General features: G+C 50.1%; 1 protein-coding gene across 1 annotated transcript; it reads left to right on the forward strand.

Moving 5' to 3' along the window:
- The first annotated feature begins 8,374 nt into the window (after positions 1 to 8,374).
- LOC149272932 (protein FAM219A-like) lies at positions 8,375 to 17,520 on the forward strand. Its single transcript, XM_089506608.1, has 6 exons — positions 8,375 to 8,464; positions 10,458 to 10,557; positions 15,378 to 15,480; positions 15,681 to 15,761; positions 15,903 to 15,957; positions 17,362 to 17,520. Exons 1-6 carry the CDS (start codon positions 8,375 to 8,377, stop codon positions 17,518 to 17,520), a joined length of 588 nt encoding a protein of 195 aa, XP_089362734.1.
- Positions 17,521 to 17,824: the final 304 nt, after the last annotated feature.

A 17,824-nucleotide genomic window follows, 5' to 3' on the forward strand; every position in this document is an offset into this window, starting at 1 on the left:
CCCCCCCCGTCTAGCGAGGGTTAATCCTGGGTGCCTTTCTCCTGTGTCTGGCTCGGTAATAATGGATCCTTGTGCTGGGTTACTGCACACTCACCGTCCCCGTCCCAGCATGCATTGTGCCGCAGAGGTTTTCTTTAACCCCACGATTCCCAGACAGGCAGGACATCCTGGATCCCGGGGCCGGTGACGTGTTCTGTCAGATGAAGCCGGTGGATGCAATCTCATACAGAACACGCGTGTAGCGGTGCGTGTGCCCCTCAGGGGCTGCTGCGTGCTGCATTATTATATGATATTATAGTGTGAAGCCGTAACCCCCCTGGCACTGCCCGGCCCCTGTCGGCGGGTGATCAGAGGCTGGCACAGATTAGGGGCCCCGTCCTCCCGGTCCCCCGCCTGCTTGTGTTTGTGGCGCTGCTGTGGGTATGCAGGGCGCTGTACGTCGGCGTCAGGCATGGAATACAGGAAGCCTCCTGCGGTGATGGAGGAGATGGCTGAGTAATTGGACGTCTAATGAGCTGTCCTTGGTCCTTCCTGGAACTGAATGTTCCTCAAGAAGGCCGTGCAGTCTCGGCCCCCACGCAGCCCACACCCAGTCTCGGCCCCCCACGCAGCCCACACCCAGTCTCGGCCCCCCACGCAGCCCACACCCAGTCTCGGCCCCCCACGCAGCCCACACCCAGTCTCGGCCCCCTGCTCAGCCCATACGCAGTCTTGCCCCCCCGCGCAGTCTTGCCCCCCGCGCAGTCTTGCCCCCCCCCACGCAGTCTTCTGCCCCCGTGCAGCCCTTACGCAGTCTTGTCCCCCCCCACGCAGTCTCTGCCCCCGCGCAGTCTCGGCCCTGCGCAGCCCATACGCCGTCTTGGCCCCCCGCGCAGTCTCAGCTCCCCCCGCGCAGTCTCAGCTCTGGGGTAACTGGGTAGGTGAGCGTCTACCGGGGACACTATATCTACGTGAGATGGGGCATCGGCGAGGCGTTGGGGGCTTCTCTCCTGGATCAAAGGGCAGCATGGAGGTCGCAGCGAAGTCCTCGTCAGACGCTCTGTCACCCGACGAGCTGCGTTAGAATGTCCGTGAGAACGTTCTCTGGGCAGTAAGGGGGTTACACGGGTGGAAGAATGTAGCGAAGGGTACCATTACCCCCCTAGGAAGGGATGCATGCAGGGATTAGAATGCCCCCGCTGGGGTAGGATGCCCGCCAGGTAGAGTTGGAATGCCCCCTGCTAGGGTAGGATGCCCGCCGGATACAGATAGCGAGGTCGCTAGGAAGCTGCCGAGGGGCCGAGCGGGGACCAGGAGTGAGAGGCGTCAGGCTCTGGAATTCGCTACCTAACGAGGTTTAAAAAGGATAAATGGGATTGAAAGGGGGGGTTCAGAGACTCACGAGGTCATTTAAAGGTTAATTGGGGGCCTACAGGGTTTTTTTTGTACTTTTTTTTTGATTTGTTCTTTTCTTTTAACTTTAACCCCCCCTTGACCCTGCTCCAGGCTGGATAGAATATATCTGCCCCCCCCCAGACCCCCCTCTCTGGATAGAATATATCTGCCCCCCCCAGACCCCCCTCCTCTCTGGATAGAATATATCTGCCCCCCCCAGACCCCCCCTCCTCTCTGGATAGAATATATCTGCCCCCCCCAGACCCCTCTCCTCGCTGTATAGAATATATCTGCCCCCCCAGCAGACCCTCCTCCTCGTTGGATAGAATATATCTGCCCCCCCCAGACCCCCCTCCTCGCTGGATAGAATATATCTGCCCCCCCCGACCCTCCTCCTCTCTGGATAGAATATATCTGCCCTCCCCCGACCCTCCTCCTCTCTGGATAGAATATATCTGCCCCCCCCCGACCCTCCTCCTCTCTGGATAGAATATATCTGCCCCCCCAGACCCTCTCCTCGCTGGATAGAATATATCTGCCCCCCCCAGACCCCCCTCCTCTCTGGATAGAATATATCTGCCCCCCCCCAGACCCCCCTCCTCTCTGGATAGAATATATCTGCCCCCCCCCCAGACCCCTCTCCTCGCTGGATAGAATATATCTGCCCCCCCCCAGACCCTCCTCCTCGCTGGGTAGAATATATCTGCCCCCCCCAGACCCCCCTCCTCGCTGGATAGAATATATCTGCCCCCCCCGACCCTCCTCCTCCTCCTCACTGGATAGAATATATCTGCCAGACCCCCCTCCTCGCTGGATAGAATATATCTGCCCCCCCAGACCCTCCTCCTCGCTGGATAGAATATATCTGCCCCCCCAGACCCCCCTCCTCGCTGGATAGAATATATCTGCCCCCCCCAGACCCTCCTCCTCGCTGGATAGAATATATCTGCCCCCCCCAGACCCTCCTCCTCTCTGGATAGAATATATCTGCCCCCCCCCCCAGACCCCTCTCCTCGCTGGATAGAATATATCTGCCCCCCCCAGACCCTCCTCCTCCTCCTCACTGGATAGAATATATCTGCCAGACCCCCCTCCTCGCTGGATAGAATATATCTGCCCCCCCAGACCCTCCTCCTCGCTGGATAGAATATATCTGCCCCCCCAGACCCCCCTCCTCGCTGGATAGAATATATCTGCCCCCCCAGACCCCCCTCCTCGCTGGATAGAATATATCTGCCCCCCCAGACCCTCCTCCTCGCTGGATAGAATATATCTGCCCCCCCAGACCCCCCTCCTCGCTGGATAGAATATATCTGCCCCCCCCAGACCCTCCTCTTCCTCACTGGATAGAATATATCTGCCCCCCCCCAGACCCTCCTCCTCCTCCTCACTGGATAGAATATATCTGCCAGACCCCCCTCCTCGCTGGATAGAATATATCTGCCCCCCCAGACCCTCCTCCTCGCTGGATAGAATATATCTGCCCCCCCCAGACCCCCCTCCTCGCTGGATAGAATATATCTGCCCCCCCAGACCCTTCTCCTCCTCACTGGATAGAATACAGACACCAAAAATGTAAAACCAGCGCGGTGACTTCCCGGCAGCGGGGGAGACCGGGGCAGAGCCGCCGACCCCCTGGGGTATTAGAGGAATGAGAGCGCGTTTAGGGGCCGGCGAGCGCGCTTCACGCTATTAAATACTCTGCGAAAAGAGGTAAAAATCTATAGATTCGGGTTCCAGCGGGAATTATTTAACAGAGAAAACAAATCTGTCCAGAAAACATTAAAAAACACGAAAGGGAGGAAAAAAAAACGAGAATCGGAGATGGGGATATTTACCCGTTATTTTTATAGTTATTTACCGGTTATATAGTTATTTACCCATTATTTCTATAGTTAATTACCGGTTAATTACCCGTTATTTCTATTGTTAATTACTGGTTAATTGCCGGTTACATAGTTAGTTACCCTTTATCTCTATAGTTATTTACTGGTTATATAGTTATTTACCGGATATTTACTGGTTATAAAGTTATTTTCCGGTTATTTACTGGTTATATATAGTTATTAACCGGTTATTTACTGTTTATATAGTTAATTACCGGTTATTTACTGGTTATATAGTTATTTTCCGGTTATTTACTGGTTATATATAGTTATTAACCGGTTATTTACTGGTTATATAGTTATTTACCGGTTATTTACCGGTTATATAGTTATTTGGTTATTTATATAGTTATTTACTGGTTATATCGTTATTTACCGGTTATTTACTGGTTATATATAGTTATTTACTGGTTATATATAGTTATTTACTGGTTATATATAGTTATTTACTGGTTATATATAGTTATTTACCGGTTATTTACTGGTTATATAGTTATTTACCGGTTATATAGTTATTGGCTTATTTATATAGTTATTTACTGGTTATATAGTTATTTACCGTTTATATACTTATTTATCGGTTATATAGTTATTTGGTTATTTATATAGTTATTTACTGGTTATATCGTTATTTACCGGTTATTTACTGGTTATATATAGTTATTAACCGGTTATTTACTGGTTATATAGTTATTTACCGGATATTTACTGGTTATATAGTTATTTACCGGATATTTACTGGTTATATCGTTATTTACCGGTTATTTACTGGTTATATCGTTATTAACCGGTTATTTACTGGTTATATCGTTATTTACCGGTTATTTACTGGTTATATCGTTATTTACTGGTTATATCGTTATTTACTGGTTATTTATATAGTTATTTACTGGTTATATTGTTATTTACTGGTTATATATAGTTATTAACCGGTTATTTACTGGTTATATAGTTATTTACCGGATATTTACTGGTTATATAGTTATTTACCGGATATTTACTGGTTATATCGTTATTTACCGGTTATTTACTGGTTATATCGTTATTTACTGGTTATTTATATAGTTATTTACTGGACAGGAAGCATCCTGCTGGAAAATCTATTTTTATTCCCCGGATTACTTTTGATTCCTACATTTTTAAAATCATTTTTGTACAAATTCCTAAAAAAGATTCTATCATAAACCTTTTCATGAAATCCTATATGAAAACTTACTGGGTCCACTTATTGTGGGGAGGAAAAATCTATTCAGTGTATTGTAGGGGAGTAAAATGTTTCTTTAAGCATTCAATAGAGGGCTGTATACAGTGATAGTTTAGGGTATTTCACCCCGATAACCCCCCTTTATCTGCAGACCTGGAGCCGCCATCGCTGTCAGTCATGTGATATTTTGGGTGACTTTCCGGGCTCAAACACCGCACTGAGTGATGCTTTATGGCGATGCTAACGAAGTCCGTTCCTCCATAGACTTTCATTAGTCAGAGTGTCCTGTTGGTGATTAAGACAGAGCCATTCTATTGTTCCCCACAGGCAGTATGATAAGGAGTTGGGGGGGGGGTTAGTAGATCGGGGATCAGATATCAGAGCGAGAATCATACAAACGGCTGATCTGCAGCTGCCTGAAAACTTTATTTGTTTTAAAACTGAAAACAGCGTCAGATTTTTGAAAACATTTATCTGATTCTGGAAGAAAATAAAGAAATAATTGGGATTCGCCTTTAAGAGATAATCCGAGAGGCTCCTCCAGATAATCTGCAGGCAGCGCATGTTCTGATGCAGTGGAGCCATTCCCTGGGAATGCCTCTGACTGACTGGCACAGGGGCCCTCTGCAGCCGCTTCATCCTCCTCTTTCTATTGGTTAGGAAGAGTATGACATCATACATCAGTCATGATATCACCAGAGCGCGCCATTTCTTTCCTTTGGGAATCGGAATCTGCGGGAGATAATATCTCAGGTGGGTTCCTGCTGGATGGAGAGCCGATGGACGGGAGCGGGGCTCCTGCTGGATGGAGAGCTGATGGACGGGAGCGGGGCTCCTGCTGGATGGAGAGCTGATGAACGGGAGCGGGGCTCCTGCTGGATGGAGAGCTGATGAATGGGAGCGGGGCTCCTGCTGGATGGAGAGCCGATGGACGGGAGCGGGGCTCCTGCTGGATGGAGAGCTGATGGACGGGAGCGGGGCTCCTGCTGGATGGAGAGCTGATGGACGGGAGCGGGGCTCCTGCTGGATGGAGAGCTGATGAATGGGAGCGGGGCTCCTGCTGGATGGAGAGCTGATGGACGGGAGCGGGGCTCCTGCTGGATGGAGAGCTGATGGACGGGAGCGGGGCTCCTGCTGGATGGAGAGCTGATGAACGGGAGCGGGGCTCCTGCTGGATGGAGAGCTGATGAATGGGAGCGGGGCTCCTGCTGGATGGAGAGCTGATGGACGGGAGCGGGGCTCCTGCCGGATGGAGAGCTGATGGACGGGAGCGGGGCTCCTGCTGGATGGAGAGCTCGATGTTTGTATGTTGAGTTCTAAGCTACCTATCGGTGACAGGAAGAGCATTCTGATCCTCTGAGCTTGCAATCTACTTTTAGTGGGTTAACGTTTGTAGTTCGTGACGCCCCCTCAGGCACGCAGATAGTAAAGTGGGCAAACATTTGTAATCTTACTGGAGTTTGCTTGTCCAGGACGTTCTGTGCCTGTCGGGACCCCGTAACAGCCGCTCCTCTGCATGCGGAGCCCAGAGAGCTGCGGACGCCTCATTATTAATAAGAGTTAATCATCTGGAGGCAGCAGGGAGAGGAGACGGCAGAGGAGACGGCTGGGAGGGGAGGCGGCAGGGGAGAGGAGACGGCGGGGAGAGGAGACGGCAGAGGAGACGGCTGGGAGGGGAGGCGGCAGGGGAGAGGAGACGGCAGAGGAGACGGCTGGGAGGGGAGGCGGCAGGGGAGAGGAGACGGCGGGGAGGCAGCAGGGAGAGGAGACGGCTGGGAGGGGAGGCGGCAGGGGAGAGGAGACGGCGGGGAGGCAGCAGGGAGAGGAGACGGCTGGGAGGGGAGGCGGCAGGGGGGAGGAGACGGCGGGGAGGCAGCAGGGGAGAGGAGACGGCGGGGAGGCAGCAGGGGAGGGGAGACGGCGGGGAGGCAGCAGGGAGAGGGGAGGCCGCAGGGGAGAGGGCAGGAGAGGAGACGGTGGGGAGCGGGCAGTCCGGGGATACCTCCAGCTTCCTAAAGTAATAGAAGCTGGACAGGGATCTGGCACTCGAAGGGTTAATGTGCGCACAGTGCAGAGAGCTCTATACAAATGAGGTTTATTTCCTTGGCCGGGAAGCTGACACTCAGCGGACACAGCTGCACACACACACGGACTATTTAAGGGCTGGGATTGGTGGCAGTCTGTGGCAGAGCCAGCTTTATATGACCAATTGTCTGTACTGAACCCCCCCCCCCCTTACAAAGGCTGCCTGAACCAATCAGGAACAATCAGTAAAAAGTTCCTTTAACCCATTGCTGGATGTTTGTACCTTTTATTTAATCTCTTTAGCATGATTATGGAATTAACCCCTTACGTCTGCTACATCTGTAGCATTGAAGCACAGCCACATCCATTGGATACATTTCCAGAAGGGGGCGGGAGCTTTTAGGAGAAGGACTGGCATGGCGCCTTCATATACCGCGGTGCTGTACAGTCCGCTGTCTCTAAGGCTGTATCCTAAATGGATTTGTATAAAAATTGCTTGCAGCCACCAGCAAAGGATGTAAAAGCTGCCAGCATTCAGAGGGTTAAAAGGATGTAAAAGCTGCCAGCATTCAGAGGGTTAAAAGGATGTAAAAGCTGCCAGCATTCAGAGGGTTAAAAGGATGTAAAAGCTGCCAGCATTCAGAGGGTTAAAATGAGTTAAAAGTCGCCAGATCCACCTTCTGTCTGCGAAGATAACAGATTCCTGATCGGCGTCTCCGGCCCGAGTTCGCCCCTACCCGAGCTTCACTCCCAAACAATGAATATCCTACTAGGGGCCCCACTCCCTGCCCCCAGCATGTGGCCCCTGGGGTGCTAACACTGGGCAGTTATTACCCCACATTAGCTGCCCCCTCCCTTTTTTTGCCCCTGTAAAGCTCCAGCACACGTTGCCGATCGGTTTGGGGCCCTTTCCGCGGTTCAGGCTCCGTTTCCCACCAGGTCCCTTTATTGGTAGATGAGCGCGGTCCGGATGGGCCGAATGGTTCTGATCTATCGTGTTCCACCTGTCTGCCGGGGGCCAAATGATTGGTTTTATCAGATTAAACCTCCGGTGAGCTCGGCGTTTTGTTGAAGTGGAACGGCAGCTTTAAAAGGAGAGAGGGGAGATCACGCGACAGGAAAGAGCCGGCCCCCGGGGGCCACGTTCATACAACAAATACGCTAATTATTACATTCTTTAAAAACGATGAAAACTGTAAGCTTGGGGATCTTATGGATTTGCTTTAGTAGAGCGATACTCCGGGTGATCCCAGGTAACAGCGGCCCTCACCGCCTGCTCTCAGAATCTGCATTGTTATTCCTCCCCATCACGGTTTCTTCTCCCACGTAGTCGTACGGCTCGCGAAGGTCTGAAAAAATAATCCTTCCAGGAGGCAAAATATCAGCCCTGCCCGGGGCATAGGCAGAATAATATAGGCCCCTTGGCCCCTCCATGCATGGTAATGCCGTCACATGCTTGTCCTCGGCAGGGGAATGAGTGGGAGCTGAAAATCCCCCCAGATTAATAGTCTGGGGGTCTCGCCAGCTGCCCAGCACGGCTCCTCACTTAGATTGCGAGCTCTGTGAACCAGCTGTTGTCGGGGGGGGGGGGAGACATCCCGTATCACTCAGTGAGTGGTCTTCGGTGACGCGCAGGCTGTGCCCCATATACCCCAGGTTTATTCACTAAGCAGTGAGTTACCTATACATTTTCCAGGGCCCCTCCTGTATATTGCCCCCACCGTTCTCTGGTGACCCCCAGCTGATGCCGGTTACTGAAGAATGCCCCTAATACCCCTCCCCCGGTCCGTGTCCACTCCGTGTAAATATGAAATATTAATTCATTAACATCATAAACCCCGTCTCGGAGCTGGTGCCAGAATAACATTTAGGAAGTGAAATCGCCATGGTTACCCCTCCGCCCAATCACAGCGAGGTGTGTTCTAAGCGATCGCCAAAGATAGCGATGGCAGAGAAGCTGTCCGTGGTGCTGAATGTGCGAATCCGCCACGTCTTCCAGGATAAAGGGTTAAGCTGTACTCACCAGCGAGTGGCACCCGGGGCAGTTTGAAGGGTATTATGCCTCTTTCTGCCCCCACGCCAGTAACCAGCTGCCCCGGTGAATGCATGGGGCATTTCAGGTTACTCACACACCCCAACTTCCCCATAAATACCCCCCATAAATACCCCCATTACTCTGCATGCTGGAGTCAGCCTCACCGTGCAATCCAGTTAAAGGTAGACGAGTCTAAAAGCCCCCCACGTACACACCTGCCCCCACATACACACCTGCCCCCACTAACTGCCCTATGATTCATCTCTTCCCTTCTTTACACGATGGGCTGAGGATGAGGATGATAGGGGTTGTATGGTCATCCCCTGGCAGACGGTGGCACGCTGTAAGTTAAACCGCGTACTTAGTAAATAATCCCCTGAGCTCTCCTTCCTTCTCCGGCTTCGTCCAAGGACAGCGTGACATTTACAAACCATTTCTCTGGGAATAATTCCCTGTGCATGCGCAGCCCGCGGGGCAAAGAGAGCTCTGCACCGGCTCGCAGTGACCAGGAGGCTCACAAATCCCTATTTATATAGAAATAGCTGCCCCGGTGATACATGTCGGAGGCTTTAATGCCCCCTCCAGGCTGATAATCAGGCATGTGGGGCCCAATTCCAGAACAATGCTGTCAGCTGGGAGGTTTCAGTGCCGGGAGGAAGCCATTTAGACTCCAGATCCATCTATTAAGGAATCTCTAGCGCTAGAGGCTCATGGGGTTGATGATGGCGGTGGGTGGAATGATAATGGTGTTGAGGTTGATGATAGTGGTGGTTGGGATGATGATGGTGGTGGTTGGGATGATGATGGAGTTGGGGTTGATGATAATGGTGGATGGGATGATGATGGGATTGGGGTTGATGATTATGGCGTTGAGGTTGATGATGGCGGTGGTTGGGATGATGATAGTGTTGGAGTTGATGATGATGGTGGTGGGTGGGATGATGATGGAGTTGGGGTTGATGATAATGGTGGATGGGATGATGATGGCATTGGGGTTGATGATTATGGTGTTGAGGTTGATGAGGGAGGTGGGTGGAATGATAATGCTGTTGAGGTTGGTGATGGTGGTGGTTGGGATGATGATAGTGTTGGAGTTGATGATGATGGTGGTGGTTGGGATGATGATGGAGTTGGGGTTGATGATAATGGTGGATGGGATGATGATGGGATTGGGGTTGATGATTATGGCGTTGAGGTTGATGAGGGCGGTGGGTGGAATGATAATGCTGTTGAGGTTGGTGATGGTGGTGGTTGGGATGATGATAGTGTTGGAGTTGATGATGATGGTGGTGGTTGGGATGATGATAGAGTTGGGGTTGATGATAATGGTGGATGGGATGATGGCATTGGGGTTGATGATAATGGCGTTGCGGTTGATGGTGGTGGTTAGGATGATGATGGCGTTGGGGTTGATGATGGTGGTGGGTGGGATGATGATGGCGTTGGGATTGATGATGGTGGTGGGTGGGATGATGATGGCGTTGGGGTTGATGATAGTGGGTGGGTGTTATGATGGCGTTGATGATGGTGGTGGTTGGGATGATGATAGTGTTGGGGTTGATGATGATGGTGCTGGGTGGGATGATGATGGCGTTGTGGTTGGTGATGATGGTGGTGGGTGGGATGATGATAGCAGTGGGTGGGATGATGATAGTGGGTGTTATGATGACGTTGATGATGGTGCTGGGTGGGATGATGATGGCGTTGGGGTTGGTGATGATGGTGGTGGGTGGGATGATGATGGCAGTGGGTGGGATGATGATAGTGGGTGGGTGTTATGATGACGTTGATGATGGTGCTGGGTGGGATGATGATGCTGGGTGGGATGATAATGGTGGTTGGGATGATGATGGCGTTGGGGTTGGTGATGATGATGGTGGTGGATGGGATGATGGCACTTGTTGGCGCTGACTTCTTTGCTCTGTGTTTTTAGGATCCAGCAGCAGCTGCCATATCTGACGGAGACTGTGACATGCGCAAGGGGGAGACGGTCGCCATGAATTATAAGCCTTCTCCTCTGCAGGTGAAGCTGGGTAAGTACCGGGTACAGCTGACCCCTGGCATTGGCCCCAAACACAGCCTGATGAAAGCAGGGAATGAGGGACGTTGTGTTCGGGGAGTGGGGTTATTACCCCTTAACGACCTTTGACGGTCCTGAACCGCAATTAAATTAAATAAGCTTAGAAAGTGATCAACGATCACTTTCCTCTCTTAAACGGCGTTGCTGTAATGCCTCGATGTCGAGGTATTCACTAACGCCAAGATAACCATCAGGGGCCCCTCCCCGGGGTGTCAACATCCGCCATACATTGTATGGCGGCGGATGCCCGTTTTAAAACGATCACCTCCTAAACTTCAATGGTGTCGCTGGAATGGCATTCAGAGACACCAAACACCCACCCCCGGACACGTCGTGACCGCTCCAGAGAGCGTCCACAACCGCCACTGCGAGTGATTCTGCCACTAGCAAGATGGCGGCCACCTTTAAAAAAAGGTTTTTCCAGATTTGGAGAAAAGGTTTGGAAATCATAAAACGCTGCTTGTACTTATTGCCCTGTAACTTACAAAAAACAGCAAAAAAACATAAAAACATTGGGTATTTCTAAACTCAGGACAAATAGTAGAATCTATTTAGCAGGTTTTTTTACTTCCTTTTGTAGGTGAGTAAAGGATGTTTTATTATTTTTTTATAGTAAATAAGATGATACGATCAAAACATATGGTATCTGAAGAAAGCCCTTCTCATCCTGAAAAAAACAATATATAACGTGTGTGGGTTCACTAAATGGGTGAGGAGAAAATTACAGCTGAACACAAGCACCACAAAAGGGTTAAATCAGCCTCGGTCCCACAGGGTACAAAAAGAAAAAATGAGCCCGGTCCTTAAGGGGTTAAGTGGTTGAGTTTGTGAAGCAGAAACTTTTTCCAAACTTTGCTTAATGTGAACCCCCTGAACTCGCCACGACATCCAATGGACATCATCCGTCATCTTATGACATCATAACCTCCCAATGTCTTTACTATATTATCCCTTTCCACCCCTGTGATATCATATTTTATGTTGATCTTGTGACGGAAGCCTCCATCACTGGGGCCACTGGAGAAGCCTGACTGCCGGCCTCCTCCCTATTGACTATGGGCCCTGGGTTTGTAAAGGCTTCTGTGTCCCCCCCAGCAGTATCATCTCATCACTGGCTGAGGGGATTATCTCCAGCAGACAGCCAGGATCTGCCACCAGGGAGAGGCCGCCATTGTTTCAGTTTAATGTTGTATAAATCAGTCTCCCCCCCCTATTGTATTGTTAATCCCGTTACTGCCCCTGTTGTCTCTGGGAGGCAGATTAAGGGGGCAGTTTGTGTCCCAATATCTTGTTTTATGTTAATGTGTGTTTTGCTGGATATATCCAGCTCTGTGTGTGTGATATATATATATATAATGTGTGTGTGTGATAGATATATATATATATATAATGTGTGTGTGTGTGTGATATATATATATATATATATATATATTGTGTGTGTGATATATATATATATATAATGTGTGTGTGTGTGTGATATATATATATATATATATATATATATATATAATGTGTGTGTGTGATATATATATATATAATGTGTGTGTGTGATATATATATATATAATGTGTGTTTTGCTGGATATATCTGTGTGTGAGAAATAAATCAGTCTTTGTTTGGTTTTACCCGACACTGAGTCTCGGCGAGTGACCGGGGAACCGGGGAAAGTGTGGAGTCCCAGGCTAAGGGAGCACAAGACAGCGGAGGTAGTCGCTGGGACTAGCCAGCTCCGTGACAGATATCTTTACACGTGACATCATAACCAACTGCCTGTAATATAACCCCAGCGCTGTATACAGTAATATAACCCCCCAGCGCTGTATACAGTAATATAACCCCAGCGCTGTATACAGTAATATAACCCCCAGCACTGTATACAGTAATATAACCCCCAGCGCTGTATACAGTAATATAACCCCGCGCTGTATACAGTAATATAACCCCCAGCGCTGTATACAGTAATATAACCCCCAGCGCTGTATACAGTAATATAACCCCCCAGCGCTGTATACAGTAATATAACCCCCCAGTGCTGTATACAGTAATATAACCCCAGTGCTGTATACAGTAATATAACCCCTAGCGCTGTATACAGTAATATAACCCCCAGCTCTGTATACAGTAATATAACCCCCAGCGCTGTATACAGTAATATAACCCCCAGTGCTGTATACAGTAATATAACCCCAGCGCTGTATACAGTAAATTAACCCCCAGCGCTGTATACAGTAATATAACCCCCCAGCACTGTATACAGTAATATAACCCCCAGCGCTGTATACAGTAATATAACCCCCCCAGCTCTGTATACAGTAATATAACCCCCCAGCGCTGTATACAGCAATATAACCCCCCAGCGCTGTATACAGTAATATAACACCCAGCGCTGTATACAGTAATATAACACCCAGCGCTGTATACAGTAATATAACCCCCAGCGGTGTATACAGTAATATAACCCCAGCGCTGTATACAGTAATATAACCCCCAGCGCTGTATACAGTAATATAACCCCCAGCACTGTATACAGTAATATAACCCCCCAGCGCTGTATACAGTAATATAACCCCCCAGCGCTGTATACAGTAATATAACCCCCAGCGCTGTATACAGTAATATAACCCCCCAGCGCTGTATACAGTAATATAACCCCCCAGCGCTGTATACAGTAATATAACCCCCAGCGCTGTATACAGTAATATAACCCCCCAGCGCTGTATATAGTAATATAACCCCAGTGCTGTATACAGTAATATAACCCCCCAGCGCTGTATACAGTAATATAACCCCCAGCGCTGTATACAGTAATATAACCCCCCAGCGCTGTATACAGTAATATAACCCCCAGCGCTGTATACAGTAATATAACCCCCAGCGCTGTATACAGTAATATAACCCCCAGCGCTGTATACAGTAATATAACCCCCAGCGCTGTATACAGTAATATAACCCCCCAGCGCTGTATATAGTAATATAACCCCAGTGCTGTATACAGTAATATAACACCCAGCGCTGTATACAGTAATATAACCCCCAGCGCTGTATACAGTAATATAACCCCCCAGCGCTGTATACAGTAATATAACACCCAGTGCTGTATACAGTAATATAACCCCCAGCACTGTATACAGTAATATAACCCCCCAGCGCTGTATACAGTAATATAACCCCCCAGCGCTGTATACAGTCGGTCATTAGGAAGTCGTTGGCCCGCAGAGCTTGCAATCTGTTTGATGTGATGAGGGGGGTGGGGGGTATGTGATGTTTGTTGCAGGTTTGGCGAGGCTCGAAGATATCGCCGCAGAGATGTAATTGGCTGTCGCCGGGGGGCCTGCGCGGCTCTCTGTAAATGAAACCCTTCCATGGATTATACCCCGGCCGGTAATTGCCTCCATCGCTGGCTTCGGAACGTTTCACCATGCTGGCTACATGTGCTGCTGTTTAACTCTTTGGCTGCTTATTGTACCGATAGTACTGCGCTACTGAATATGACAGCGCCATGGAAATGAATAAGTAATAATATCTTTCCGAAGCGCTGCCCGGCCGCCGCGTTACTCTGCGTATGTTCAGAACATGGTAGTGCCGGCCCCGGCGTTTGGTATATATCTTTGATATCTTTGGGGCCCCTAACAACATTGATCCAGCCCGGTATGGGGCCCCCTTTAATGATGGGGCCGGTGATATTCATTCAGCTCCGGATCACAATGCCGCCTGATTATTAATGATAATATTCACCTATTAATTATTGGAACTCATTATTTGCAGACTAGTGACAGATGTTTCCGGCCCCCTGTATAATGTATAGGTAAATCAGTGACCGGCCCCTGTATAATGTATAGTTAAATCAGTGACCGGCCCCTGTATAATGTATAGTTAAATCAGTGACCGGCCCCCTGTATAATGTATAGGTAAATCAGTGACCGGCCCCTGTATAATGTATAGTTAAATCAGTGACCGGCCCCTGTATAATGTATAGTTAAATCAGTGACCGGCCCCCTGTATAATGTATAGATAAATCAGTGACCGGCCCCCTGTATAATGTATAGGTAAATCAGTGACCGGCCCCTGTATAATGTATAGATAAATCAGTGACCGGCCCCCTGTATAATGTATAGATAAACCAGTGACCGGCCCCCTGTATAATGTATAGGTAAATCAGTGACCGGCCCCTGTATAATGTATAGATAAATCAGTGACCGGCCCCCTGTATAATGTATAGATAAACCAGTGACCGGCCCCCTGTATAATGTATAGATAAATCAGTGACCGGTGCCCTGTATAATGTATAGATAAATCAGTGACCGGTCCCCTGTATAATGTATGGATAAATCAGCGAGCCGGCCCCTGTATAATGTATAGATAAATCAGCGAGCCGGCCCCTGTATAATGTATAGATAAATCAGCGAGCCGGCCCCTGTATAATGTATAGATAAATCAGCGAGCCGGCCCCTGTATAATGTATAGATAAATCAGCGAGCCGGCCCCTGTATAATGTATAGATAAGTCCTGTTCCTGGCTGGGCTTTCTCTTGGCCCCTCGGGGCCCGCTGGGGTCACGAAGCTTCAGGTAATTTTTATTTTCAGGGATGGTCTTTCTGTGCAGCACATTAAGGGTTAAGGCCATGAGGTTCATTAAACGTGATTCTGTATCAGTCGGGGGGGGTAGATTCGCAGGACCCAGATCCGGGGCAGAGTCTGCGCATGTCCACGCGCTGGGTTGGGGTGGTTTTGAGTCGAGAGGTAAAAGCCGCCGTCTCTTCTTTTTCCTCCCCAGAGAAGCAGCGAGAAATGGCCAGGAAGGGGTCTCTGAAGAACGGGAACGTCGGCAGCCCGGTGAACCAGCAGCCCAAGAAGAACAACGTTATGGCGAGAACAAGGTGGGGATCTGCCCCGCGCTGGGGCTATTACCGCTTTAACCCTGTCATCCCCAACGAGCCCCGGAACTGCGGCTCTCTGAGATAAACGGCAGGGGGTTTTGAGGGTCAGCTATCAGTCCTCCCCGGCCCCTGGCCCCGCCCCCCGCTGCGCTCTCCCGGGAGAAACATTGTAACAACTCCAACAATAACTCTCTCCGCAGACTCGTCGTCCCAAACAAAGGATATTCCTCGTTGGATCAGAGTCCTGACGAGAAGCCGCTCGTGGCGCTGGACACGGACAGGTGAGGAGACGTGCCTGCGCGCCCCGACATACGTGTGTAATGTTTGGGGGGGGGCTGGGTGCCCCCTGTGGGGTATGTGGCTGGGGCAGTTTGTGCCGTGATCTGTAACGGTCTCATGCTTTCTCTCTCTCTCTTTCATAGTGACGACGACTTTGACATGTCCCGATACTCATCCTCGGGGTATTCCTCAGCCGAGGTGAGAAAGAAGGGGCAAATCGTTTAGTACAACCCCTGACGGATCAGGGGAGGATGCATGGCACAGTCTGCCAGCAGAGGTGGTAGAATGCACTGCTCTGCGTGGCTGGGGGTTTCTGTTTCATGAAATCAGGCAGTTTATGTCAGAGCTGACGACGGCCTGTGTGTAATTAACCCAGCGAGCGCCAGATGGAAGTGTTTAGCCCCCATTCTGCCCCTGGAGGGGGGGCCCGTATCTGGCCTCAGATCTCATTCCGGGCGACGGCCCCGAATCCGGAGCGTTTTTGCGGGTGTCGGGATGCGGCGTCTGTGTCGGGGGACTCGGCGGGTCTGGAGACGGCATTTAGTTGTGTTCGCCGTTGATTAATCTCGGTTGCCCCAGAGCCCCCGTCCAAGGAAGCCGAGGCCGTTCCGGTGGTAATTCTGCTCATTTTGTGACCTTTCAGTCTTAACCCCGTGTTTTCCGGGCCCTTCCTTTCCTCTTTTGCCGCTGGGCCTCCTGGTCCTTCCTGCTCTCTCTGTAAATGTCAGCCCCCCCCCGAGCCCCGGCAGATGCTGCGAGCGCCACGCTTGCCGGCGGCCCCCGGGATGATGTCCTTTCCATGATGAATGGAGGAGCAGGCGGCTTCCATCCCCAAGACCCCAGAGACTGCATACATGTATCCCCCAGACCCCGCCCCCATATCCAAAGGCCGAATGATGTCAGAGTGCTCAGAACATTTCGTGCAAATGATGTCACTAAACCCATGTGATCATAAGCATGTATTAATGATATCATAATGCTGCTGGACTCATAATCTTCCCTCTTAATTACATCATAGTGCCGCTGTACCCATATCCCTGAGCCTTTATGATGTCATTGCACTTCTGCACTCATAATTTTCATTCCTAATGATGATATCACACTCTTGCACCCATAATTCACAGTTTTAATGATGTAATTGCGACCATAACCCTATATCTTAATGATGTCATCGTGGCCTTGCATTCATAACTCATGGTTTCAATGATGTCATCATGACCGTAACCCCAAGTAGTAATGATGTCATTGTGGCTTTGCATCCATAACTCATGGTCTTAATGATGTCATCACGACTGTAACCCTCAATCTAAAAGATGTTATTATGTCCTTAGACCCACATCCCTCAGTTTTGATGATGTCATTGCAGCCTTGCACCCATAATTCACGGTCTTAATGATGTCATCACAGCCTTGCACCCATAATTAATGATGTCATTGTGCCCCAGACTTGGTAACAGTTATTTTTAGTGTAAGCGGCCTGTGATTGGCTCCTGTGGTGTACGCAGCGTATGGGGGTGTCGCCCGCATGTATACGAGTGCCGGGTATCACCTACGCCGGGGCCCGCAGTGTCTGTAATTTGACGAGCCGTCTCTTTATCTACAGCAGATCAACCAAGACCTGAACATCCAGCTGCTGAAGGACGGCTACCGGTTGGATGAGATCCCGGACGACGAGGACCTGGACCTCATACCCCCCAAGTCCGTGAACCCCACGTGCATGTGCTGCCAAGCCACGTCCTCCACCGCCTGCCACATCCAATGAGGACGAGCGCCGCCGACCCGCGCTTCCACCGTGACTGGAACTAAACAGCCATTGCCTCCTCCTATGGTAGGACATGAACCTGTCAGTGTTCCCGGCGCCGGGAGAAACCAAAAGAATAATCCATCCTTTATTTTATCTGCGAGATGTCTATTCCTGGAGAAAGGGAACGGACGGCCCGGGGGCCACGGAACGGCGAGCGGGATCCTGCACGCGGTCGGCTGGCCAATGGGAAGTCATCGTCCGGCAGGTCTTGGCAGCTGTGAGAGCTCACCCACCCGGGATGGAGTGCGGAGCGGAGCGTGAC

Source organism: Sceloporus occidentalis, unplaced genomic scaffold (genome assembly GCF_023333645.1).
Source record: "Sceloporus occidentalis isolate IW3139 unplaced genomic scaffold, rSceOcc1.0.p SCAF_402, whole genome shotgun sequence".
In the NCBI taxonomy this organism is placed as follows: Eukaryota; Metazoa; Chordata; class Lepidosauria; order Squamata; family Phrynosomatidae; genus Sceloporus; species Sceloporus occidentalis.

Coding starts and splice junctions, on each gene's coding strand:
- LOC149272932 (XM_089506608.1), top strand. CDS start 8,375: ATGGTTACCCCTCCGCCCAATCACAGCGAGGTGTGTTCTAAGCGATCG. Junction 15,481..15,680: donor AACGTTATGGCGAGAACAAG/GTGGGGATCTGC, acceptor CTCTCTCCGCAG/ACTCGTCGTCCCAAACAAAG. Junction 15,958..17,361: donor CGGGGTATTCCTCAGCCGAG/GTGAGAAAGAAG, acceptor CTTTATCTACAG/CAGATCAACCAAGACCTGAA.